General features: G+C 41.1%; 2 protein-coding genes across 6 annotated transcripts in view; both read left to right on the forward strand.

Annotated features, from left to right (window-relative positions):
- The first annotated feature begins 376 nt into the window (after nt 1-376).
- trafd1 (TRAF-type zinc finger domain containing 1) lies at nt 377-9406 on the forward strand. 2 transcript variants are annotated; one of them, XM_042422186.1, is made up of 13 exons: nt 377-717; nt 851-976; nt 1221-1269; nt 1372-1507; nt 1779-1832; nt 1936-2371; nt 3378-3668; nt 3896-3960; nt 5259-5519; nt 5864-5990; nt 7093-7303; nt 7446-7503; nt 8283-9406. In XM_042422186.1, exons 3-13 carry the CDS (start codon nt 1235-1237, stop codon nt 8319-8321), a joined length of 1713 nt encoding a protein of 570 aa, XP_042278120.1. In that variant the 5' UTR covers nt 377-717; nt 851-976; nt 1221-1234; the 3' UTR covers nt 8322-9406. The 2 variants fall into 2 exon arrangements, with proteins under 2 accessions (XP_042278120.1, XP_042278121.1); XM_042422187.1 differs by having other exon boundaries at nt 377-976.
- A 903-nt stretch (nt 9407-10309) lies between these two features.
- The window catches only part of smtnb (smoothelin b), a 48026-nt gene continuing 35209 nt past the window's right edge, over nt 10310-23126 (forward strand). For 2 of the 4 annotated variants that reach the window (XM_042420958.1, XM_042420957.1), the window contains exon 1: nt 10311-10753. In XM_042420958.1, the coding sequence (XP_042276892.1) occupies nt 10703-10753 (51 nt within the window). In that variant the 5' untranslated portion in view covers nt 10311-10702. Of the gene's footprint in view, nt 10754-23126 lie in introns of all 4 variants that reach the window. The other 2 variants (XM_042420956.1, XM_042420959.1) reach the window with 2 other exon arrangements.

A 23126-nucleotide genomic window follows, 5' to 3' on the forward strand; every position in this document is an offset into this window, starting at 1 on the left:
CCAAAATAACATTTGACTACAAGTAAACGCTTGAATTTTTTAAATATTAAACATTTGTTGAGCAATACTAGAAATGCTTGCTTTATGATTGCTGTAAATGTATAAAGAGAAGAACATATAAGGAGACATATATATATATATATATATATATATATATATATATATATATATATATATATATATAAAATGCAGTAGCTGTCACCTGAGACACTTTCACAAGCGCACTGAGTTTATTCAACCAATCAGATTGGAGCCTGTAGAGGCAGTGTATGAGAAATTTTGCCCCGAGTTTAGACTGACAGTTAGCTTTACCCTACAATATTTAAATACCTTAAAAATTCAGATCACAGTCCTACCTGTTGCGTTTATATTAGGTTAAAATTATAAATCGTTAGGGTAGGATTTGGTTTGATCGTGCAAATCGCTCAAAAGGCGGAGTGGGTATTGTACGTGGACAGCCTGAGAGGGTGAACTCAGGGCGTGAATCTAGTGGTAGCCTGTAATATTGACAGAGCGAGGAGGAAATAACTAACTATTTCACAGACTATCATCAAGTAGCTATCGCGTACGACTTTTGTCTTTGGTTGTATGTTATTTAGAGGTGAATTAACTGACAAACGTAACCTCGCAGCGGTTGTCCTCGTTTAGCTCGGACCGGGCGGCCGAAGCCCCCCAAACTCGACGTTACAGCAGCAGCTTCATGATAGCTAACGTTAGGTTAGTTTGTAAAGAGCAAGTTAGTTAGCGGCAGTTAAAGCTACGTGAGGGTTGCCCACAGTTTGGTTAAGCTACGTAGCTGGCTCCAGACAACACAGCTAACATTGTTTAACTTTTGTTTTGTCTTTTTGAGTTGGGAAGAAAAATGCCAAATTAGGATGAAGATGCTTGTTGTGTGAGGTTGACGTGGAGTCTCGCTGCTAAACCAGGCCATCGTTGTCAGCTAGCTAACTGTTAGCTGCCTGCCTGGAAACACTGGGTGAGCAAACCGAAAGAGCTGTCAACCAGTTTCACTTTCATACGACATAAGTAGCTTTAATAGCTACATTTATACATGTAGCTCTGATGATTCACAGGGATATATTTTTTAAATGTGGTCAGAAAACAGTCAAATACTAAATCTACGAACAGCACCTGTTAACCTGTTATAAATACTCGAAAAAGGTTTGTGGGTAATGGGTTGTGTCATCAATATCTAATATTACTGTACATCCTGTCCACAGGCCTTGGTGAAGCCATGGCAGATGAAAATACACAATTCTGTGGCAACTGGTAAATATGAACAAATTCTATCAAGTGATGTCAATTTGATATGTAGGTGAGCACAGATTCCCCCAATCTTCTTAACCTTTTTTTGTTGTTATTGTTTTCTAGCAAGCATGATATCCCAGAGGCAAATTTCACCACCCATGAGATCCACTGTCGAAGAAACATCGCACTGTGTGATGTGTGCCAGGAGCCAGTGCCTCGCTCAGAGCTGCAGGAGCACAAGCAGCAGGAGCATACGCAGGTAAAATCTGGACGGCAATACTGAAGACTTAAATACTGCCATATACATTTGTTGGTTTAAAGGGTAGGCCCAATACCAACTACAGTAAATGTAAATAGCCTGGAAGAACTAATCAGTATTTGATAACATCAGTCAGTTCATTACAAACTCAAAGACAAACACAGTGTGGCTTTTGGGGTATGCTAACGAGGTGGTGTCAACTGAAACTGACAGGAAACAGCTACCAAATGTCAGACCGAAACTTTGAAAGTGTTTTCCGTTTTCATTTCAGATTACGTGCAAGTGTGGTTTGAAGATTGAGAAGAATCATATTGAAGTTCACCAGGTATTTCTGAAGAACATTTTTTCTTTCCTATTTTAATTATTGTAGTTAACCATCTTGATTAAATTCACTAACTGTTCTTCTTCACGACTGATATCTCTTGCAGAGCTCTGAATGTTCTCAGCGGCTGGTCCCGTGCCAGTACTGTGAACTGGAGCTTGTTTTCAGCCAGTCCAAAGAGCATGAGGATTATTGTGGTGCACGCACTGAGCCTTGCCCACACTGCAAGTGCAATGTAATGTTGAAGGAACAAGCTGTACATCCAGTCTTATGTGGAAGTCTCACACCACCCCAAGAGAGGAACAACAGCCGTTCAAGTCGCAGTCCAGTAGAACTGCAGTCTCCTGGGGCATGGCTTGAAACCCACTCCATCCGAAACCTCCTGAGAGCCCAAGAGAGGGGCCCCAAAAATAACAACATCAGTGCCGCAGAACATCAGGCCTTTCCACGGGCATTTGATCCCAGAGCTTATAACACTTCAAGGGGACATCAAGGCTCTGGAGACTGGAAGAATACTGCCCCACTGAATACATTTAGCCACTGTGAGTTTATCACTGATCTGAATTTGATGGTAATTTTCCTTGAAGGGGGGGGGGGGGGGTGGCCACTGGGCTTAAAGCAGCTATAATCGCTATTTTTCATAATAACAATTTCTGTGTGTAATGTCAGAGGCGTCGCTTGCAGTGATTGGCGAATTACAGAGAATTATCACCTGACACTGCACCTCCCTTCAGCTTTATGGAGCATCATAGTGAGTTTCAGCTTATTGTTTAGCTGTCCAGCCCCACAGCTTTACTGTTTTAGTTCACTCTCAACGCTCTCAAAATGTCATTTACGGGTCGCAGCAGGCAGCTGTTTTCAGAGGAAAAAGCTCTAAAAACCCACTGTATGCTACCTGCTCAGCACCAAACAGCAAACAGACACAGTTTGAGACTAGCTGGTGAACATAATGGAGCATTTAGCAACTAAAGAAACAGATGTTTCTCCCAGGACTTGATGGAGACCAAAAACAGAGCTAAAGTGACTTAACATTCACTAGGTGGTGAAACATGACTCCAAATGAATGAAAATGTTGCTTTGTAACTGCTTGATGTGTAAATAAGCAACTGTTTGCTGACAAGTTCAACATATCAGCTTAAAAGGTGATGATATGACATGTTGTGACCTGTAACAGTAATTTAAACTTCCAACTCTAATATAGTTTCACCAAAATTGCGTGACACCATCTTTGCACCTTGTTTAAAATCTATCACAATTTGAGTCTGTAACAAGCAAAAATATATGACTGTAATTGTGTCACTGTCGACTTTTCCCTTTATGTAAGGCAATTTATGTAAAATAAGTTTTGCAGGCAGACGTACCGTAGAATTATCTTCAATTTAGAGGGTTTTTGCTGGATCAACACAAGGCTAACACAACAAATCTTAAAATATTTAAATATCTTGTTTTCCCATGACTGAACTGAAAGACTGGAGCCCAGTTGTGGCGTTGTTGCTTACAGCTGTAGTTCTTTTCTAAAATGACTGTCATGTTTTGTTTTTCTTCTAGTGCTGGAGCAGAGTGACATCCTGAGTCGCAGCAGCAGCAGTGCATGGCCACACAGCAGTCAGACGCAAGATGAGGATTCATCAGGTCTAGACTACATGTTGGCTCTCAGCCTGCAGAGTGACGGAGAATCAGTGGCTGGAGGTATGGATGGCAATCTGTGGAGTGATATCTGGGACCACAAGATTGGGAAGACATCTAACACCTCTGTCGGTTCTCCACTCTCTCCACCCAACAACAACTATCCAAACTTCACCACAAGCACAAGTGCAGTCCAGGACTATGATCAAACAGGTAAAATTAATGTGGATTAAAACACCTTTTTAATATATATTTTTGGGGCATTTTATGACTTCATTAGACAGTGATAGCAAAGAGATGACAGGAAACAAAGGGAGCAAGATGGTGAATGACATGCAATCAGTAACCAGTTAACCAGTAGGCTACTGGAGGCGCCTGATTAGAAAACATAAAATTATTCTGTTGTCAGCTTATTAATGATCCAAAATATTTTTTTACAGATACCATGCTGCCTTGTGAGTTTTGTGAAGAGCTGTTTCCTGAAGAGGACCTAATTTTGCATCAGGTTTGAGATGTAATTTTATCTTTCTGGTTGCACTATTGCTCAGGGGGCCGACCCACGACACTAGATTAGTGGGTATGCCACCTAACTTTGGGCTCAACCCTAGCTGATATTGATAAAATTGATAAAATCAGTTAATGATATATTGGCAGACATTCATTTATAACATAAATATATAGACATTAATTCTTGGCTGGAATCTCTAAAATATATAAAGGGTTGTGATAAAGCTTTACTGAGGCTATCTGAACGTATAAATAGCTTGCCTACTAACGAACCAGCTCTCTGGAGAACAGGCTCACCATGTTGCACTACATTCACAATAACATGACAAGTAGCCTGATAAAGAGTCTGGTAGAATCGTTGCTTTTGATGGTAATTGAGACTCATTGATTTAGGTTTAACCTGGACTTCATGTGCCCAATGTTGTTATTGTAGTTGTCTCTACTGCAAGAAGACACTGCCCATCTTAGTTTACAGAGAATACTTTTGGTGATAGAGAGTGAAGAGAAAAATGGAGAGTAAACAAAAATGAGCTGCTGATCATCCTCTAGAGTAATTAAAGAACATTAAATAATTAAATGGGTTTGTAATGTTTCCCTAAAAAAGGGCTGTAACTGAACAAGATTGAGCAGATTCATTAATTGTTCTTTGGTTTCTGTATATTATCTCTACAGCACCTAGCAAAGTTTTTTTTAACCAGGTAACTGGTGGAAACCTTTGTTTACTGGAGCACTTGGAGAATTCAAGTCCATATTTAAGTAAAGGACACATACAGCATAATGTGCTCAGCAACATATCACTACAACATATCACTGGAGAAAAGGAGGGCAGACAGTTTGTGACTCCATCATATCTACATGCATGAGAACACTTCAAAAACCAAAAACAACCAGAACCTGACTGACATTTATGACCAGCTGATGAACTCTCTTCATCCTGCCTACTGAATTCAGCATTTGCTGATGTTTTGAAATATTTGCTCCAATGTGAAATGCAAATTGTAAGGTCAGTGTATTCTGTTTTTCTTCTAAAACCGGCTCACAGGCCGCCACCCTTCCCACTAGGATTTTATCTGCACTAATCTAATCAGAGTGAAATGTTGCGATCCAGTCAGATATCACATAGCGTGCAAACATTTTCATACCTCTGTCTATGTTTGTTTTAGACTGTACACAGTTCAGTTACAGCCTTTGCCTGTTTAAACATGTAGCGTATATCATCCATCGAGTACAGACATGATTTTAGATATAAACAGATTCAACATAGATGTATTTAACTTTCTCTCTTCTTTGTTTCAGACTGGCTGCAGCCCCGCCTCTGCCTTTGCGTCTTTCAGCAAGCAGCCGTCGTCTCCCCCTAAAGAGGACAGGATGAGCAGGAACGCTTCAGGGCTGATGAGCAGCCTCCCTGACACACTTGCTTCCAACATCCCCACTTTCCCTCGGTCAGTCTCCCCGGCCTCCTACAGTCCTCCAGCCAGTCCACTAGAGGGCGACGTTGTCATTCCATGTGAATTCTGTGGCGTCGCTTTAGAGGAGGCTGTTGTCTTCCACCATCAGGTATGTTACTAATCAAGTTAGATAGACTGTGAAAAATTATTGACATATTAGGAGTGACAGTACTAAATTATAGTATTACACGTTAAGAGGAAACAGTTAAACATTTTTTAAGGTTTCTTGAAAAAATTGAACTATTGGCAGGTGAACATAGTCCAAATATTTCCTCAGTAGAGATTTCCACATCATGACGTGGACAAACAGCCTGTAGAGATCATCTCTGAATGTTCATGAATGTTGAAAACTACTGAAAAATAGTAGAGAGATAAAAGAAATAGACATATTTATAATTGTATATTTGTTGTCATGTTTTGTGATTTTATCTTTTGGTGTGTTTTTACACTTAGGACAAATGTGATATGCGCCCTCAGACTGCTCATCCACTTAATAATATAACAAAAGCATCTGTCAAGTCGAGTAAGGACACCTTTGGTCGGATGTCTCCAGACTTTCAGAGGAGAATAAAACACCAAGGTAGTGTATAGACTTTATTCTCTGTATTAAAATGGGTAAAAATGAATGGAGGGAAACAAATTCAACTGTTAAATAACTGTTTACTGGAAACTGTAGTGGACTGTTTCTTCCTGTAGCAAGAAGGAACAAAATCTGCCAAAAAAAAAACCCAAAACAAAAAAAACATCAGACAAAAACAAAATTCCTTCCAATACAATATCCCTGCAATCAATACTAATAAACCCTACATTTGTGAATACATTCTTATTTCTGTTTACATTTTCAGAGCTGTTGATAAAAATAATTTTGAGGCTGCAGTTAGTGACGGTTTCACATCGGATTAGATTTTAGTGATGGAAGTAATTAATATTCACTTTCTTCATATATGTAAATGGCAGCTGTATAAAATATCTAATAAAAAGCATCTAATTCAACACCACCACAAATCATACATAAAAGTACAATAGTCAACACACCTCTGACACAGTGTCGGCAAACTTTGAACATACAAAATGAGTCAGTTTGTGGTATTTTATGTGATGCGTTATATTCTATATCAGGGGTTTTCAAAGTCACTGTGGGCTGTGGGCTTCTTTTCAGACAAAGCTTGGAAAAACCCCTACCCCCACCCCCTTCTTGGTTAACTTGCTTAGTTTCGTTCAATTCCTTGATGCCTATGGGATCATGATTATGTTATTTGATCCCATAAACACTCAACAGTTGAGCCAAGACAGCCTGATATTGCTGTTAGACATAACTTTAGACTACGCCAAGAACATAAAAAGGTCTGTCTGAAGGTATTTATTAGTTTCTAACTCCAGGAAAGTGGGAAGAACAATAAAATTCCCCAAAACTACTGTATCTCTGAACTATCTGTTTAATGAAATCACACACATTTAGGCTATTCTATGTGATCTCCTTTTGATAACTGATGTCATATTATTTCACTTCCATTCACTGAGCCTCCCCTGAAACTGTTTGGAGCCCCCCTAGGGACGCCCACCTCCCACTTTGAAAACCTCTTTTCTAGAGGTTTTGTTGTACAGGGTTTTCTTCTGGACACTGTGTGTATGTTTATGGCTTTTTTTTTTTTTTTAACACGTGTGTGCTATTACACACCTAGGTGACTTTTTGGATGAGCACCTTGGATTTGAGCGAGACACGCCACCAGGACAAAGGGAATGGCAGAAAGGCTACATTGGACTACCAAGTCAAAGGAAGACGTCCAACTGTGATGTTTCTGTGAAAAACAGACCTCCACTTGGCAGGGACGCGGAAGGCGCTCAGTCATCTTTCTGTGACACTGACAAGTCTGGTTCTGAATCTCTAAAGGGGTAAAAGCACCAAAGTCCAACGAAGGCTCTTTTTTAAAAAATTGAATTATAATGATTTTAGTTCTACTGAACAAGCTGTAATTTCTTAACAAAAATATAGAGTTAATATTAATAATGTACTATGGATTTGTTTGTCCACCAGAGTACATCTACCAGAAAATAAAGAAGGGAGAGGAAACAGAAGGAATCCAATGACAAAGGTACACTCAACATTTACTTACTATCAAACTCTGTTGTTTAGTAAATGGGTAATGACAAATGCATGATGGTTTGTATGTAGTCGAATTGGAAATGCATTACTAACCTCTGCATTCATGATATCAAAGGAGGGAAAAACGTAGACACCTGCATGAAGTTTGTTGAGATGGTTTCTGGGTGTTTCTTGGGTGTATTCATAGTGGCATAAAGAAAACAATGTGGGTCACTGATTTATCTCAACAATCAGTTACGATAAGTGATTCACAAATGAATAAACAGACGTTTTCATGAGAAATATAAAGCTGAATAGGATATCCAGAGAAAAATTTTACCTGTACACGTAGGCTCTCCACTACCCGGTCATTAAAGGAAAAATTTAACCTAAATTGCAGTTCACATTTGATATTTCTGTAATAAACAGCTCAGTTGTAATTTGTCTGTTATAAGATGTTTTCTGGAGCGCCGTGGTAGTTGAATGGTAACAGAGCATGCCAAATAACCGCAACATCCTCTTGTCTAATCCGCCTGGACACTGTTGTTGCGTGTCATGGCCCTCTCTCTCCCCCTCGTTTCCTGCCTGCTTCTCAACTGTCAAATAAATGCAAATAAATGTCCAAAAACATATCTTTAAAAAAAAAAAAAAAAGTCTGCGTCTTGAGTGGATTTTCCCTTTAAGGCCAGTCAGTATATTTTTGTTTGGCACAGTTTTGTCATCACTTTGCGTCTGAAAGAATTTTCCATTGTTTTTCTTTTTTTTTTTTTTTTTTTTTTCCATTTGCAGTTACCCAAGAAGCAGAATGAAGAGCAGCAGGAAGAGTGAGAGCAGGAACATCTGGAGAAAAAAGATGCCAACCAAATCTCCTGCTATGTATTCATTTATCTTTTTGCACACTTTTGAAAATGAAACATATACTATCTGATAAGTGCCTGTGTGAGTATTACTATCTTGCAGTTTATATTTTGATGAATATTACAATTAAAGTCTAAGTGATTTGGTTTATTCATGCATATTCTGCTTTATTTTATGATTTGATTCTATGTCTAACATACAGCTTCAATGGATAAATTATAAAATGTACTTAATTTACACTAAATTTAACTGTAAAATTCATGTTGTGGCTCATTTTGGGGAACATCAGACACATGATTTTTTTCAGTGTGCATTTGTTGGACTTAAATTTTATCTTGTTACTTCAGCCAAGGACATTTAGTCTTCACTCCTGTTTTCAAATTCTTTCAGGGTCTTTCTCAGTGTTCCTGTTGGTTTCTGCATCTTCACGTAGCCTGAAGCACTTTGATAGATTATTTTGTTAAAAAGGGCTTAAGGAACAGATTTGATAAATTTATGCATTGTTGACCAAGAAAAAAAATAACTAATATTGAACATTTGTCTTTTTATACTGTCAAACATTTGTCTTTAATACTTTTCAGTAATATTTAGATTTTTGTAATCATATCTCTAGAGCTATTGTGCTATGTGATGTCATGATGAGATGGCTTTTAAAGCAGTGTCTCCTGTCCAATATTCTTTTAAGTAGTATGAAATTTTCTGTGTGCTGTTCCTCCAAATAGGATTTAAGATTGATAAATATAATGTGTTTTGTGTGTATCATAGGGCCTATTTTAGACATGCTTATAAACATAGGCAACCATGTGCCACAGATGGTTGAGGGTCTCCAGATTATCCTCCTAACTAGAGACTATCAGAACATTTTGCTGATTTAACATCTGAACAAAAACCTCAACCAGAGAGGAGCAACTAATCAGTGAAATCTCCTGGTGTGGTGTTTGGACTTTTAGCACTCATGGCACATGGATGACTATCCCTGTTGTAGAACAACTATCTTGATGCTCTTGTTTGTATTATTAAATGTTTTATGTTAATAAATGTTTAACATTTGTTGATTAATGGCTCTAGTTTGTATTCTGTCAGTGTGGTTTCATACCTACAGAACATAGCTGCTGTAATTTCCCAATCATGGCTCCAAAACCCTGGCAAGAAGTAAGGCTCAAAGATCTGTTTTTAAACAGCTAGGTGATCACTGGATGAGCCACTCCTGCTTTGGGTACTGTGTCATATATGATGCCCTGTATGAAGGGTGATAAGTGCCACAGCTGAGAAGAAGAAGCTTTGATAGCAGTGCTGCAGTTTTGAATGTATGTAATATGGAAACAAAGTATGGACTCAATATTTCAGTTAAACAGGTTAAAGCAGGGATTTTGTTGTTATCATTACCATATTAAATGACTGTAGTACCCATATATATATCGAAATAGTTTGTGGTTGCTGTAATTGTACTTCCTCCTGTCAAGACTGTCCCTTTTAATGTTGAGTTAAGTTGTATTTATCTAAAAAATAGTTATAAAAACAATAATGAAAGGAGTAAAAAAAATGATTGTTTTGCTGAGATTTGAAAAACCCAGAAGGGCTTAGAAAGACATCTCAATAAAAAGGAAAAAAAATGAAACAATATATATTGGCCCAAAAAATAAAAAAAAGTCAAGAATACATAAATCCAATTGGAATTAAATCAAACACATGCCAATTGCTAATAACAAGCATACTATACACTTACATGTAAAAATTAGGAAGGGATTAAACGGCTGATTAAATATAAGTAATAGTGGACAAAATCCTAATACGAGTCTTCAACAATCTGATCAAATGGTTATATTTACAGAACGATGTAAAATACATTTTTCTCCAGTGAAGCTAGTACAGAGGTTAACAGGCTTATTAGTGTCCGCACACAGGACTCGGGTGGCAGTAATCACACTCCATACATGGACGCCGTTTTGCGTGTTCCCACCGAGCGGCGCGCTTTGAATGATCGCCGGGAGAAGCCGGTGGCAGAGAGGGGCGGGCAGTCTGAGTCCTCTGTTCAAAAAGCTGCCAACGTCCGTCTGGAGAGAGTGTGGCGACCTGTTTCTGCTTGCACTACGACACAAGACACGACTAAAGAGGACCGAAATATGCTCTCCAGAAGCGCTACACGAGTTGCTTTTTGTTGACTCAAGTTTCTGACCTTAAAGTGCGCTAAAGACCGCGTTGAACAAAAAAAAGGGAAAAAAGACACAACAGAAACAGCTACAAACCGCGCAGGTGGTACACGCTTTTGGCCGGAGAACCACCAGATCACATCAAGACTCACCGTCCAGATTTTTTCCTCCTCTCACCTGAGTCTGACAAGGAAGATTAAGATGTCTCTGGAGAGTTATTCAACGCTGGATGAGTCCTCTCTCCGAGCCTTGGTGAGTAGATGAATGATGAGGATGCTCTGACTCTGAGATGAAGTTACAGGCTACTGGTGAAAGTGGACCACTGAGGTGTTAGAGTTAAAATCACTATTTCATACTGGAGTCACTCAGTTTGACATCCTTATCTTTAGTTTTTCATACATTTGCAGTTGCTTGTACACCATAAGTGTTGGGATCAGACTTAAAAAAAAACATTTTAAAGGTGTAAAAGTAATGAAAGTGAAAGTTTTTCCCCCTGAAATAATTATTAACGAGTTTGTGTTTTATACTGTAAATGTCTTCCTGGTGTTTACTATAATGTGGTTCAACATATCTTGATTCAAGAGCAGCCAACCATGTTAACCCCATAATAGTGTAGCACAGTATAACTCACCTCACAGACATCACTGTCGTTTTCATGGCATGGTTTATGCATTTTTCTAACCTCTTTCCTTTCAATAATTCATACATAACAGTTGAGATAATCCTGACAGATGGTTTGCACGCAGACGTTTTTACAGACAACCGTAAATCCTCAGTGTGTGTCATGAAGTCTGAGGTGAAGTGAATTTGCACTCTGTATGAATGCAGATGTTTACCACTGAAGTCAAACAATGTGTCATTTTTTTGTTCACCAGCCAAAATGACTAGTGAAAGTTCAAATTTCACCAGCCACTCAATAGATTGTTTGTTTTTTTTGGCTGGTGAGTGAAACAAATCTACCAGCCACTTGCATATTTTACCAGCATTTGGCTGGTGGTTGGTGCTAATTTTGTGTCCTGGTGGGAGATCTTGTGCTGAAAGTCGATTAATTGATTAGTTGAGCAAGTGAAAATCAATTGACACCAATTTTACATCATTTATGAGGCAAAAATGCCAAATACTTGCTGATTTCAGATTCCCAAATGTGAAGATTTGCTTATTTTCTCTGTCTTACATCATTGTAAATTGAATATATTTGTTTGGTCTGTTGGTTGAACAAAGCAAGCAACTTGAAGACATCTCATAGATGAAATGATGAGTTGATTAATCAAATAAAAAAACAACAACTGATTAATAAGTGAAAATAACTGTTAGTTACAGCCTGAGAGTTTTATGAGAAGTAGTTTTTAATCTGGTCAAAAAAGAGCTGATTTCTAAACACTAACATCACATGATGACATCATGATGACACATAACATCTCTATTAAAACATAGTGGGAGGAGGTCAGTTCAGTGTGATAGTACGTTTGGACCTTGACATTAAGGCACATTAATTGTTATTAATAGCGGGGTATAAACACTTCCTGTTTAGACATGTCTTAAGTACTTCCTGAAGCCGAACACTGTAGTTTGTCTGACACACGGTGTGTATCATGACACCTGTAACACATTTATGAGGAAGCATGACTCACCAGGTCCGTGTTCAGACAGTTACACACATTCAACACTTGAAACGTCTGAGACACAGTGACCTCACTGTAGTATTTCATTTTGTAATACCTAATACTGATTTAAAAAAAAAAAGATCAAAAGTTTGTGTCATTAAAGATTTAAGTTCAAACATATTTGAACTGTCAGGTTTCCGACATGTACTGTTGACCTTCTGTCAGATTGGACTACACTTCTCTGCGTGCAGCTTGACTGCTAAAAGTCATTATCGTCTCGAGCCCCTTTGCCAAGAATGTGCACTTTAAGGAGAGGCCATCTCAGAAAAACATTCTGATTTCTGTTCCTTCAGATCAGTAAACCTGATAAGAAAAAGTGACTGTTTACTTTGGAGCCAAGCAGGGTATAAATCTTGTGTTTTGTTGACCTGTCTGAGGCTATTTAAACTGTATCCATTATTTCCCCAAAACTCTGTCAACGTCTGGCCAAGAGCTGCAGTCGTTTTTCTCCTCATAAATCACTTAAAGGACAAACTTCATTCCACGCGTGACATTGTAATAGCGGGAAAACAGAAGTGCGTAAAGGAAATAATATTTTATTGGTTTGCTTTGATCAATCGGTTTATGAGTTCATTTATTGAGGGAAAGATCAGGAAAGAGGGAGACGATGAAAGATTGAGGGGAGATATTTGGCTTCTTGTTGAACCTCTTTTTGTTTTCTAATAATGTTTGTAGTAGTTTTATATTTCATTGAGTAGAGCTTCGGATTATATTATATTTCAAAGATGTTTCTGCACTGATGACATGACAACAGACCTCAGCTTATTGTTACTGGAGAAATAAAGCTTTGTCTGTGAATCTCTGTCCTTCATTGTCTACTGAGAGCTGCAGCAGAATAAAACAAGAATCACGCTGACGTCTTGGCGATTTGTGGGGTTTCATCCTCATGTGACACTGACTCCCGTCTCCCGCCTCGTCTCTCTTTTGTACCACGTTGATTTACGGAGCCGAGCATCTTTTTCTTCATCCCCCGCTGGTTCCCTCCATCAGATGTGACCACCAACTAAGGTCACAGAGATCCCACATTTTCACTGATGATATTTGCGGTGACTTGAGTGTCAGGGTTTTCCACAGTGAACTCAGCTCCTCATTTAAGGCAACAAACTCTGACTAAACTCGTTGCTTAGAGAAGTTCACGGGTTGGTTTGGGGGGGTTGTGCTGGAATTTAAATTCAGCTCCGCAGACGTGAATAGAGAGCAGGTTTGAGCTTGAAGGTTTAGTTTTATATTCAGTATTTGTTGAGGAATTTGTGAATTACGAAGGAGTTTTTCAGGACACCAGTAAGAGATGATGTGTGTGTTTGGAGATGCTCGGGTTTAATTAACTCAAAGGCGAGTGGAGAGCTGCTGTTAAACAACAGTCGGATAACGAACTCGCTCTCCAGGCCTGTGTTGTACTTAATGAACGAAACAGTCAGAAGGTCATACGGCGGCCTCTCTAACGCCACTAATCCCATCTCTACACTTCTATTCAAAGCACTGGCTGCCTTTTTTTTATATGGCTCATTTAATCCTCTCCATGGCAACCAGGAAAAGCATTTTTCTTTTCTTGCACCCGACACAATCATTTGAATATCCACCAAAATAATCAGTCGGTGTCCCGGTTTCTTTAGGAGAGAAGTGTACTGTGGGTCATCTGTCTGAATGGTGCTTTAAGAAACTTTAAAAGGATGCTTAAGGCCGGTTCGGAGAAAACCTCCTTCTAACCAAACCACTCCAACCACTGTCGCTTAAAAATAGACTTTATCAGCTGATTGCCGGCTCGGAGGGTGATAATTATCAGTTGTTATGCTGCTGAATCTCTTGTTAGGTAGTAGGTTCCTGTTTTTGTGTGGGTGGGTGGGTGTGTATGTGTGTGTCAACCCTGCAGGACGAGCCAGGTCTGCAGGTGTCTCTCGCTCAGCTGCTGTCTGGTTCGCTGTGAATTAAAGGACAGGTTCACAGTCTTTCAAGTCCGTCTTAAAACAACAGTCTCTATTTTCATTACGTCCGAAACCCTCCAGCTGCGGCGCAACTTAGGAAGTCTTACAAGCTCTCAAATCAGCAAGTGGGCTGAAATTACAATAGTCGCTCCCAACCTGACTGTCTTTTCCAGTTTGTAGTCTGTCTTTTCATTTCTGAATTGACTTGACTGCTCGGAGACTCGTCTGTCCGTGGTGCCTGCTGGGCCGATTTCACATGCTGGATTGTCTCACATAGTGATTTGTAACGATTCTTGCCAGCCCTGTGACCATCCTCTCTCCCTGGTGAGCAAGAAGCATTCACACATGTTTAAAATAGAGCAATTTCACTCTGCGGTCCGGCCTCAGTGATCTATGGGACCCCTGGGTCTTTGTTTTATGGCTATCTGGACCCTTTGTGCGTTGACAAGGGCTCAACGGTTTACAGTCGGAGTGGAAGAATGGGTTTGTTTTGTAGGCTCTCGGTAAGGTCCCCAGGTTCTCCTCACTCCCCCCCTAGAGACACGGCCCAAAATGTCAACCTCATCATCAGGAACGAATAAATCGGAAAAATGATGCTGCATTACGTAACCGTCGTCTGGGATGATTTCAGATATATCTGCTGTGTGTTTTTTAATGCCGTCCTGTACTTGAAGCTAAATTTATCATGGGATTTTTGTTTCAAAATGTCTTCCTTCTTAGTTTCAATCACATTTTGTTAAAAGAAAAAAAAGAAAAAAGAAAAACTCGGAGCAGGATGATAATGCAAGACTTGACCTGAGCCTTGTTAGCAGTCATTAAAACCATTTTTCTTCATCCGAACACGTTGCCCTTGAATGTTTCATAAGACGGATACAAGCTGTTGCATGCAACACGTCTGCCTCTGAATACAGCTCCTCCACTCCTTCCTCTCCGCTCCCATACAAAGAAAAGAAAAGAGTCTGAAGTGTTTTATGCTTGTGAGCATTGATAACACCTGCTGCTGCAGGCTTTATGCTGGCGGTGAACATTACTGCTTTTGACCTTTCTGGATGTTTACAGCGTTTTTTTTAACGTTTTTCTCTCACTTGGTGTGAAAAAAAGTTCACACACCTGATTTTTCTTTTACTGAGCCTGTCATCATCCTCACAGGTATTTACTTGCTTCACATTTCCACAAAGCGTTTCCCGTATGATTAACTTTCAAAGGTGTCAGATGGAGAAATGTCAACAAACAGGGCAGCTTTCCTTTTTAAACTGACACAATTCAAATGATCTGCACTGTTGCCGTGCAGAACAGAAGAAAAATTCAGTTCCAGCCCCCGTACTTCAGCGTCTGACAGCTGATATCCAAACACAGGCAGGGAGCAGAGAGATAAGAAGTGACTTGTTTGTTTGATATAACAGGAAACTTCTGTTACTGAATGCTTCTATAAATAGCCGGTCATTCGTTGGCTCTGAAAGGATGAGAAAAGAAAAGGAGTGAACTTTGAGATGATGAGTGTATAAACTCCTCCAAAAGTCTATTTTTGGTCTGTGGCCTTTTAGTAGTTTTCTTGCTGTGGAGTAATAATGAAGAGTGAATTTGACTCTACAGCAGATGAATTTTAGCAAACATTTACTCCACGTATGAAGCTGAAAGTTGAAATTAAGTTCAGCGTGACATATTTTCTTATTAAAGCGGACACGTGATAGATTTATGTCATTTTGAAATGTCAGATACTTTGGAAACATGAGCTGGCATTTCAATATGGGCAGTATTTTATTATTATAAAGATAACAGGGGCTGTTTTGTCATTTTTAAAATGCCACAAAAGAATAATGTGACAGTTTAACAATCAGAATAACAAACTTCGAAAGAGGTGGGTGCTGCTTGTGTCAGTTTGCTAATGTGATTACATTCTTACAGTAAGTGAATTAACAGTTTATGACGTAAACTATGTATGTCACTGCTCGTGCTTCTTGTCTACGAATCGTGCAGTTCTGCAGCGATGTGATGTACAGACAATCGAACAAACCTCGGAACATTTCAGACATTTTGCAAACGCCTGAAACTGTGCAGTCAGATGTTTAATTATGGGGTATCAAGATTGAGACCATTGACAAATGTAGAGCCCCCTACAGGCATCGTTTTAAAAATGCAAAAGGAGGAATGGCACGCATCATTCCCCAACATTTAATCAGTAGATATTGATCATGAAAGAGGGTCTGGGCTGATCAATAGATGGTCCTTGATTCAGTTTTAGGGATCAAAAACAGAATCGTTCAAGAGTTACAGCCTGACAAGTAGAGACAAGACTACAGTTGCTCCCTGCAGCGGAGAACTCTGCTCAAAGATACGATCTTCGCTGTATAGGCTCAATAAATAAATACAAGGTATTCTGTCTTGGAAAATGGGGCTGTCACCCAAAGGGGTGAAGCGATTTTTGAAAGCATATGAGACAGAGTCTGCTGTCAGAGCTGCTCTGGTCTTTTCGTCTTTGTGGTAAGTGATCCGACAGATCTCCATCTGTCTGGAGCATCACTCTGCCAACTGGAAAAAGTCTGGATAAGGGATTTTTAAGGTGTTCTCCGTCTCCTTCACCGTCGCCACCAGGCGTCTCCGAGATTTAGTGCTTTAGGCGTTCAGAGATGTTTTTGTGACAAACACTCCAATCTTCTATTCAGACTGTTTTCCAGGGGTTTTAGACTCAGAAGAAATACCTCCCAGATGTGTACAATGTGTCAATTGGTCTCCAGGCCTTATCTATAACATCTCAACATGGCATTTAAGACATCATCAAATTGACTCTATCTGTTTTTAATCTGTGCAAAATCACAACACGTTAACATAAACTTGGTTAATGTCCACTTTAGATAAACTGAGGAAGCTGTGTTTGATGTTCATCACCCCTTTTGCTTTGCACAAACACAGATTCTCTGATGCAACGCACCATAGTAGAGCCTCTGCACAGTGTCTGCAGCATTTGGCTTTATATTGGAATACTTAGGTGTGGCCCTTTTTATAGAGAATAATAGCATACAGGAAACAGCATGCAGCAACTCTGCCAGATCAGAAATAGTTTGGGTCACATACTGAAGCAAACCAACGCAAAAAAAGATGCATGTATCTCAGAGAGACAGATGGAAGAGAGAGAGAGAGATAAGATGTAGTCAGCGCAGAGAGAGATGTTTAAAGCACTGAGCTTTCAGCCTCCTCCATATTGAATCCCTCAGGAAAGAGACATTTCCTGAGATCCACCAGGAATTGTCCAGCGGATGTTGATGTTTTGCTTTCCAACTCGCTGTTGTTAATGCCGTGGCATTCTTGAGATATACACAGCTGATACGTTAAATTTTGTTTGGCTTCGTCTGTCCGTCAGTGTGCAAGTCTCACTGCTGTTGTTATAGTTAAATGTGGATTTTGGGAGTCAGCACGGCTGGCTCTTATATATCCGTTTGTGCTCCGCAGCCTCCCAGAGTGCTTCAACCTGCCCTCTGGGACATCTCTCTCGCCTCCTGCCTCCTTCGCTCATTAAACCGAAAGACTCAGTTTGACCAGCGATGTCCCATATTTGAAGAGGATTCATCCTCCTCTGGTTCCCGCAGTGAGCCGAGTCTGAAGAGCAGGATTCAATGCAATCTTTTTTATCTCTTTATTTATGACGGCCCTTCCCTGCTCATATTGTTGCACTGTATCAGATCTTCTGCTTATGACCACCAAAATGCTGATAAGCTGCGGGCATCTCCCATCCTCTGCTGGTTTCCTACGATTAGGCACGATGAGGTCAAACCTTTGAACTTTGCGGCGCTGTAAGCACGGAGAGTCAAGATAATGGCACAGAAAGTGTAGATCTAGGCAACCAACCCTACACTTGACCCAAGAACAGAGTGAAACGCTCGCATGCAAAGCCAGAGTGAACGGACAGTCAAAGTATTGTTCGCACTGTTTAGGTTTTATAACATATTGTGCAGAGTTTGCAGCAAAATAATAAGACCGCTGTGAAACCTTTGATGAGGCCAGCTCACCAAATGTGGGACACCGTTGTACCGAGCAGGCTGTGACTGACCTGGATCTTTCTGTGTGACCTGATCTACAGCCCTGAAGAGAAAGTGTCTGGAGCCAGACAGCTGAAATGGGCCAAAGCGTCTCGGAGATGCAGCTGATCCAGCCCGAAATAATTATTCTACTGTGGCCAGTCTTTAGCTGTCTTTGGTGGACTGTAAAGCAGTCAGATCTGCAACAATGCCAAAGATTGAAAACATCTTCTGCAGAGAGCTCGGAAAGGTCGATATTTTATACTTGAGATCAGAGCATCGACCACGTGTGCACAATCAAGTGTGCGCTCATTAATCCTTCAGGATGTGGTGCCCCCCTGCGCTAATGTAAGACTGAACTCGTAAGCCTGCCGCGTCAGCAACATGCGCAACACGTGTGAGTTCAGATCTTTTCTTCAGTGCATCATTACATTCCTATAGGTCGTTGTTGATGCCCTCTACCCCCCTCTGACCCACATGCATTCCTCCATGTGTCCTTCCTTTATGCCTGCTCCTTCAAGTGTAAAAGGGGACACTTTTTTCCCAGGTCTACTCTGGACCTCTGTCCTACCATCCAGCTATTAGTAAAAGTAAAGCTTCCCCACACGTGTAGTTGCACCCACAGAGAGCACGTTGCCACATGTACAGTAATCTTGCTTGTATTTTTCACAGGTACTCCCTTTTTTTTTTTTGTCTCTCGACCCAGACAATGGAAGCTCGGTACGTGCTGTACTGTAGCACATTGAGTTTTAACCTCGAATCTGGTTTGTTTCTTTGTTAATTTTTCAGCCGAGAGGTGACTGAAACTCCTTCTTCTTGCTTTGCAGGGCTCTCATGTATCCTGATTAAATTCCCATTTTTCAGTGGGTGTGGTGTGTGTGTGCGTGCGCGATACTGCATGCATGCATTGTTTTTCCTGAGGCGTCGAGAAATGATTTATAGGCTTTTCCACCTGATTCAGGTTGGAGTTTTGCCTCAAAGCGAAGTAATAAAAGTGATTTGAGGGTGATTTAAAATATTTTTGAACTTTCTCAACTATTCCAGATTGTTTATTTGTGTCTGTCTCAGTGTCTGTACCAGCCCAGCTTCCTCAGTGGCAGCTGGTAATCCACTTCAGCTCTGCTACAAGGAGTGTCCCGTGTCCTTATATGGGCAAACTCACTTGTGGGCTCGACACAAGTGAGTTTAAAGCACTGATCCGATCTGCTGCCTGGCTGCACTCTAACCCCAGCCTGGAAATTATTACTGTAGCCCTCATTTCATGCACAAACACACCGAATCCCCCCCCTCCCCCCCCCTCCCCCCCTCACTTCTACCCATACACGTGGACACACACACACATTTCTTGCAAAGAGTATACATACTTCTTTGTGTCAGAGAATTTGCTCATCCTGCCATCGTTTGCAAAAAGTACAAAGTGTAAAAACAGCAAGTGGGATCAGCACATGCACACTCACCGGGAGTCAAAAGGTCAGAACTCAGCCTGAAAGGTCGTTGTGCTCACAGCCAGGCTTGGGTGTGTGTGTGTGTGTGTGTGGGTGGGTGTGGGTGTGGGAGGGTGATGGTAGATTTTTCTCACACCACAGGCTGTGATGTTTGAACCGACCTCCGTGAACCACAGCATGTGACACACATCCAGAGACACACGTAAATACGCGTAAATACACGCAGCTGTAACTGTCTAAAATGATAAAGTGATGGCAAAGAGGCAGAATTAGCCTTGAAACCAGTATAACTGATGAAAAAAATGAGTAAACAAGACTGCAAATGTGACCAAACATTCAATGGCGACTTTAGGTACTTGACAGTTTTTGATACTCTGTGCTACAAACACATTTGTGTTGGTAGCGAGAACGTATTCAGGTGTACTACCCGACACAAATGATATGTAAACTAACATTGAGCCCAGGGTGCAGAGTACAGAGTTCAGAGGCATATCTAGATGGAAAGACAGACCTTGTAACTCACAAGTTGTTGAAATGCTCAGAAAGAGTCTGAGACTATAGCGTTTCTATGTAACACCACATGTTCCTATGAATAAATGTTCTAGCGAGAGTGAAAGAGAGCAGAATATAATTTAGACAAATCTGAACTTGTACACTTCTTGCTCTCTGTTTGCACGCTCATTTATCTGGGTGTTCTGTCTCTCTTCACTGCCACGGCTTCAACATAATCCCTTTCTCTCAGCGCTGCACCCACAGGTGGTTGTTCCAGCGTGTGAGTGTAGCTCAACTGCAGACCTGCAAAATAACGGCTCAGTATATTTTGACTACCTGAGGAAACCTTGAGAGCCTGCCATGTTTGACCACTTCTGACGCCGTTTCCTCTTCTGGCGCTATAAATTGAAACGAACTGCAACCATATTTAAATCTGTTCCTCTCATGTGCAGCAGATGAGTTCAGAGGGTGTTGCTGTCCTCAGGAGTGTGTGTGACCAGCTGGTTGGGATTACTGTAAAACCATGAACGCTCTCTAATTGACCGTGATTGATTGAGCTCCTTCAGTCGGATGTCTTTGGATAGGTTTTGAGGTTTCTGCTCCATAGAAATCTGCTGCTCTACAGGAAGTGAGTCAAACAGTACAGTACAAGCCTTAGCAGGCCTTCCATGCGGAACATGAAAACATTTTTTTGGTATTTTGCTTTTACCACAGGATGACTCCTGCCAAATAAGGACATTGGGCTCTGGTTTTTGTCAATGAGTAAGGACATTTGAATTAAATTCTGTAAATAGTGTTACTCATCTGTAGCCGTCGCCTTACAGCGGTCATGCTCCAGTTCCTACACTGTCTTTTCTTTCTTTCAACCTATCAGTCACAACCACCTCCTCCATCCTGTTTCCTAACATTGTATCTCGTCGGCTGAGTCAGGTGACTCCGCCAGGGCCGGCAGGTGTGACAGCAGCTTCCTGACGAGTCTTCATTTAGCAGCAGCAGCAGCAGCAGCAGACCAGACTGTAACGTGACTAAAACCTGCTGTCATTAAAGGTGTTGACAGCTCAGTCAGTGACGTCCCCATTTTTCACTAAAACATCGTCTGTGCCTGTGACCTATATGTTATACATGTGTGACTTCTGACTCATACGTCTCTCAACAGTGTGCGAGCAACTACTGTGTGAAAAAGCTTTCTGTCTGGGTGTAACGGCCATTCTCCGGGCCACAGAGTTGTTGTTGTCATTTCGAGCCACAGTGACAGTTGGTTACTCAGAGGTCTGTGGCTCGGTTTGAAAAATGCCTTTGTGGGACGGTCACTGGTGTAAGGTGCTGTCACTGTGTAACTGGATTGATTTTTTTTTTTCTCTGACACAGTCAACTCTCTGTAAAGGCCACTGTCATGTGATGGTTTTGTCAAATGGACTCTGTGTCTACACCAGCGTGTTTCCATCTGTGGTCATTTATTGGTTATTCTGTTTTTGTTGGCAGGCGCCCAAGTTAAAGGTGTTTTATTTGCTTTGGTCACACCCACTCATTTGCCTTCCTGTGTAGGGACGTTATTGGGTTTTTTTTTTTTTTTCCTTTTTTAAAATACGTCAGTTACAGCCCCTGGACTTGTGCCAGCTTAGCATAGCAGGTCAATCTAAACGGACTCAACATGCAGCCTCCTGTCCTCTGATTGGTTCATTTCAAATCATTTCAGCCTTCTTTGTAAACATCAGATATCTGCTTGAAGTTGCAGGTAAAAAGTCAAAGTGCGGACATGCGCATAGGGGCTGTTTTTCTTCTTCTACCGTCACATCATGACTTTAATTCTCCTCGCTTTTGTTCTAATTTAGAAAGATTACTGTAATTGACTCGGACAGTTCTGCCGTCTATCACATGCTCCGAGAGCGAGAGAACGGTCCTCAGCTTTTTTTTTTTTTTTAAATGTGATTTTGTTTTATGTTTAATCTGATATGTGCGATACACCAGCCAAAAATGCAGCCTGTTGTGAAATGCTAAGCAGAAGTTTTTTGAGGAGAGGCCCAGGCTGGAGGCTGTTCCCTTTTTAATATCTCAAATTAATGAATAAATAAATCAGTCAGTCTCCAAACTTGGCAGCTCATTGGCTGTATCATCACATTATGACATTCATTCAACATTGAGCCTAACATTGTTGTAACAGACAGCTCCCTCGAGTGTTGGGTTAGTGTACGTGTGTGTGTGTGTGAAGGCATGTGAGAGACACGCTGTCCAGTGATAGAAATGAGCAACTGTGTTCTCATTTCCTCTCACCTCTCATTATTTCCCTACTGCACAATGAAAAAAACCCTTCATATTATCTCACTGCTGGACCCGACCTGAACCCAGTTCCTCATCGTCAGATTTCACTACCATCCCTTTCCTTGTGAGTCAGCAGGAATGTAAGGAATGACCTGTGCGAGGCCCTTTCCCACCCAGCTCTCATCTGCCCATTTTTAGGCATTCCCAAGTCTAGCTTCTCTCTCATTTTTCTCTCTTTCACTTTGCCTGCCTGTCATCCTATCTCTTTGTTAACCGCTTTACTTTCCCCTCTTTATCCTTCTCTCCTCCTCCCTCATATCCTTTCTTCCTGCCTTTTCTGAGCACTTTCTCAGCTTACACGTCCTTTTTCAGTTGGCTCAGCACTTTAAATTTCCACAAATTACAGTATATAGGAGAGCCCCTCTGAGCTGCATATTTTGTCGAACCACAGCGAGACCTCAAAACCACTGGCCCTCTTCATCTTTTGTGAGACCCCCACCCACCCCGTCCTCCCCCCCTCCTCTGGCCCCAGCAGGGGGGGGGGGGGGGGGGGGGGGGGGGGGCACATCAACCCTCTTTTCAACCCATCAGGGTGTAAAGCTTAGTTTAACAACCACATCCAGCTCCTTCTAGCAACTTACAAAGGTTTGTGTCTACTCTGCAGGTTTTAACTGGTGCCGCAGGAAACCGTCAAGTGTGTGTTTGAGCGTGAGGTGTATCTGCCTGTCAGAGGAGCAGGAGCTGCTCATCTCCGCGTGTGTTGACAGGTTCCCGCTGTCGACTAAATGAGAGATCTGTGTCCCGTGTGACAGCAGACGGCTCCCTCGACC

Source organism: Thunnus maccoyii, chromosome 9 (assembly GCF_910596095.1).
Source record: "Thunnus maccoyii chromosome 9, fThuMac1.1, whole genome shotgun sequence".
In the NCBI taxonomy this organism is placed as follows: Eukaryota; Metazoa; Chordata; class Actinopteri; order Scombriformes; family Scombridae; genus Thunnus; species Thunnus maccoyii.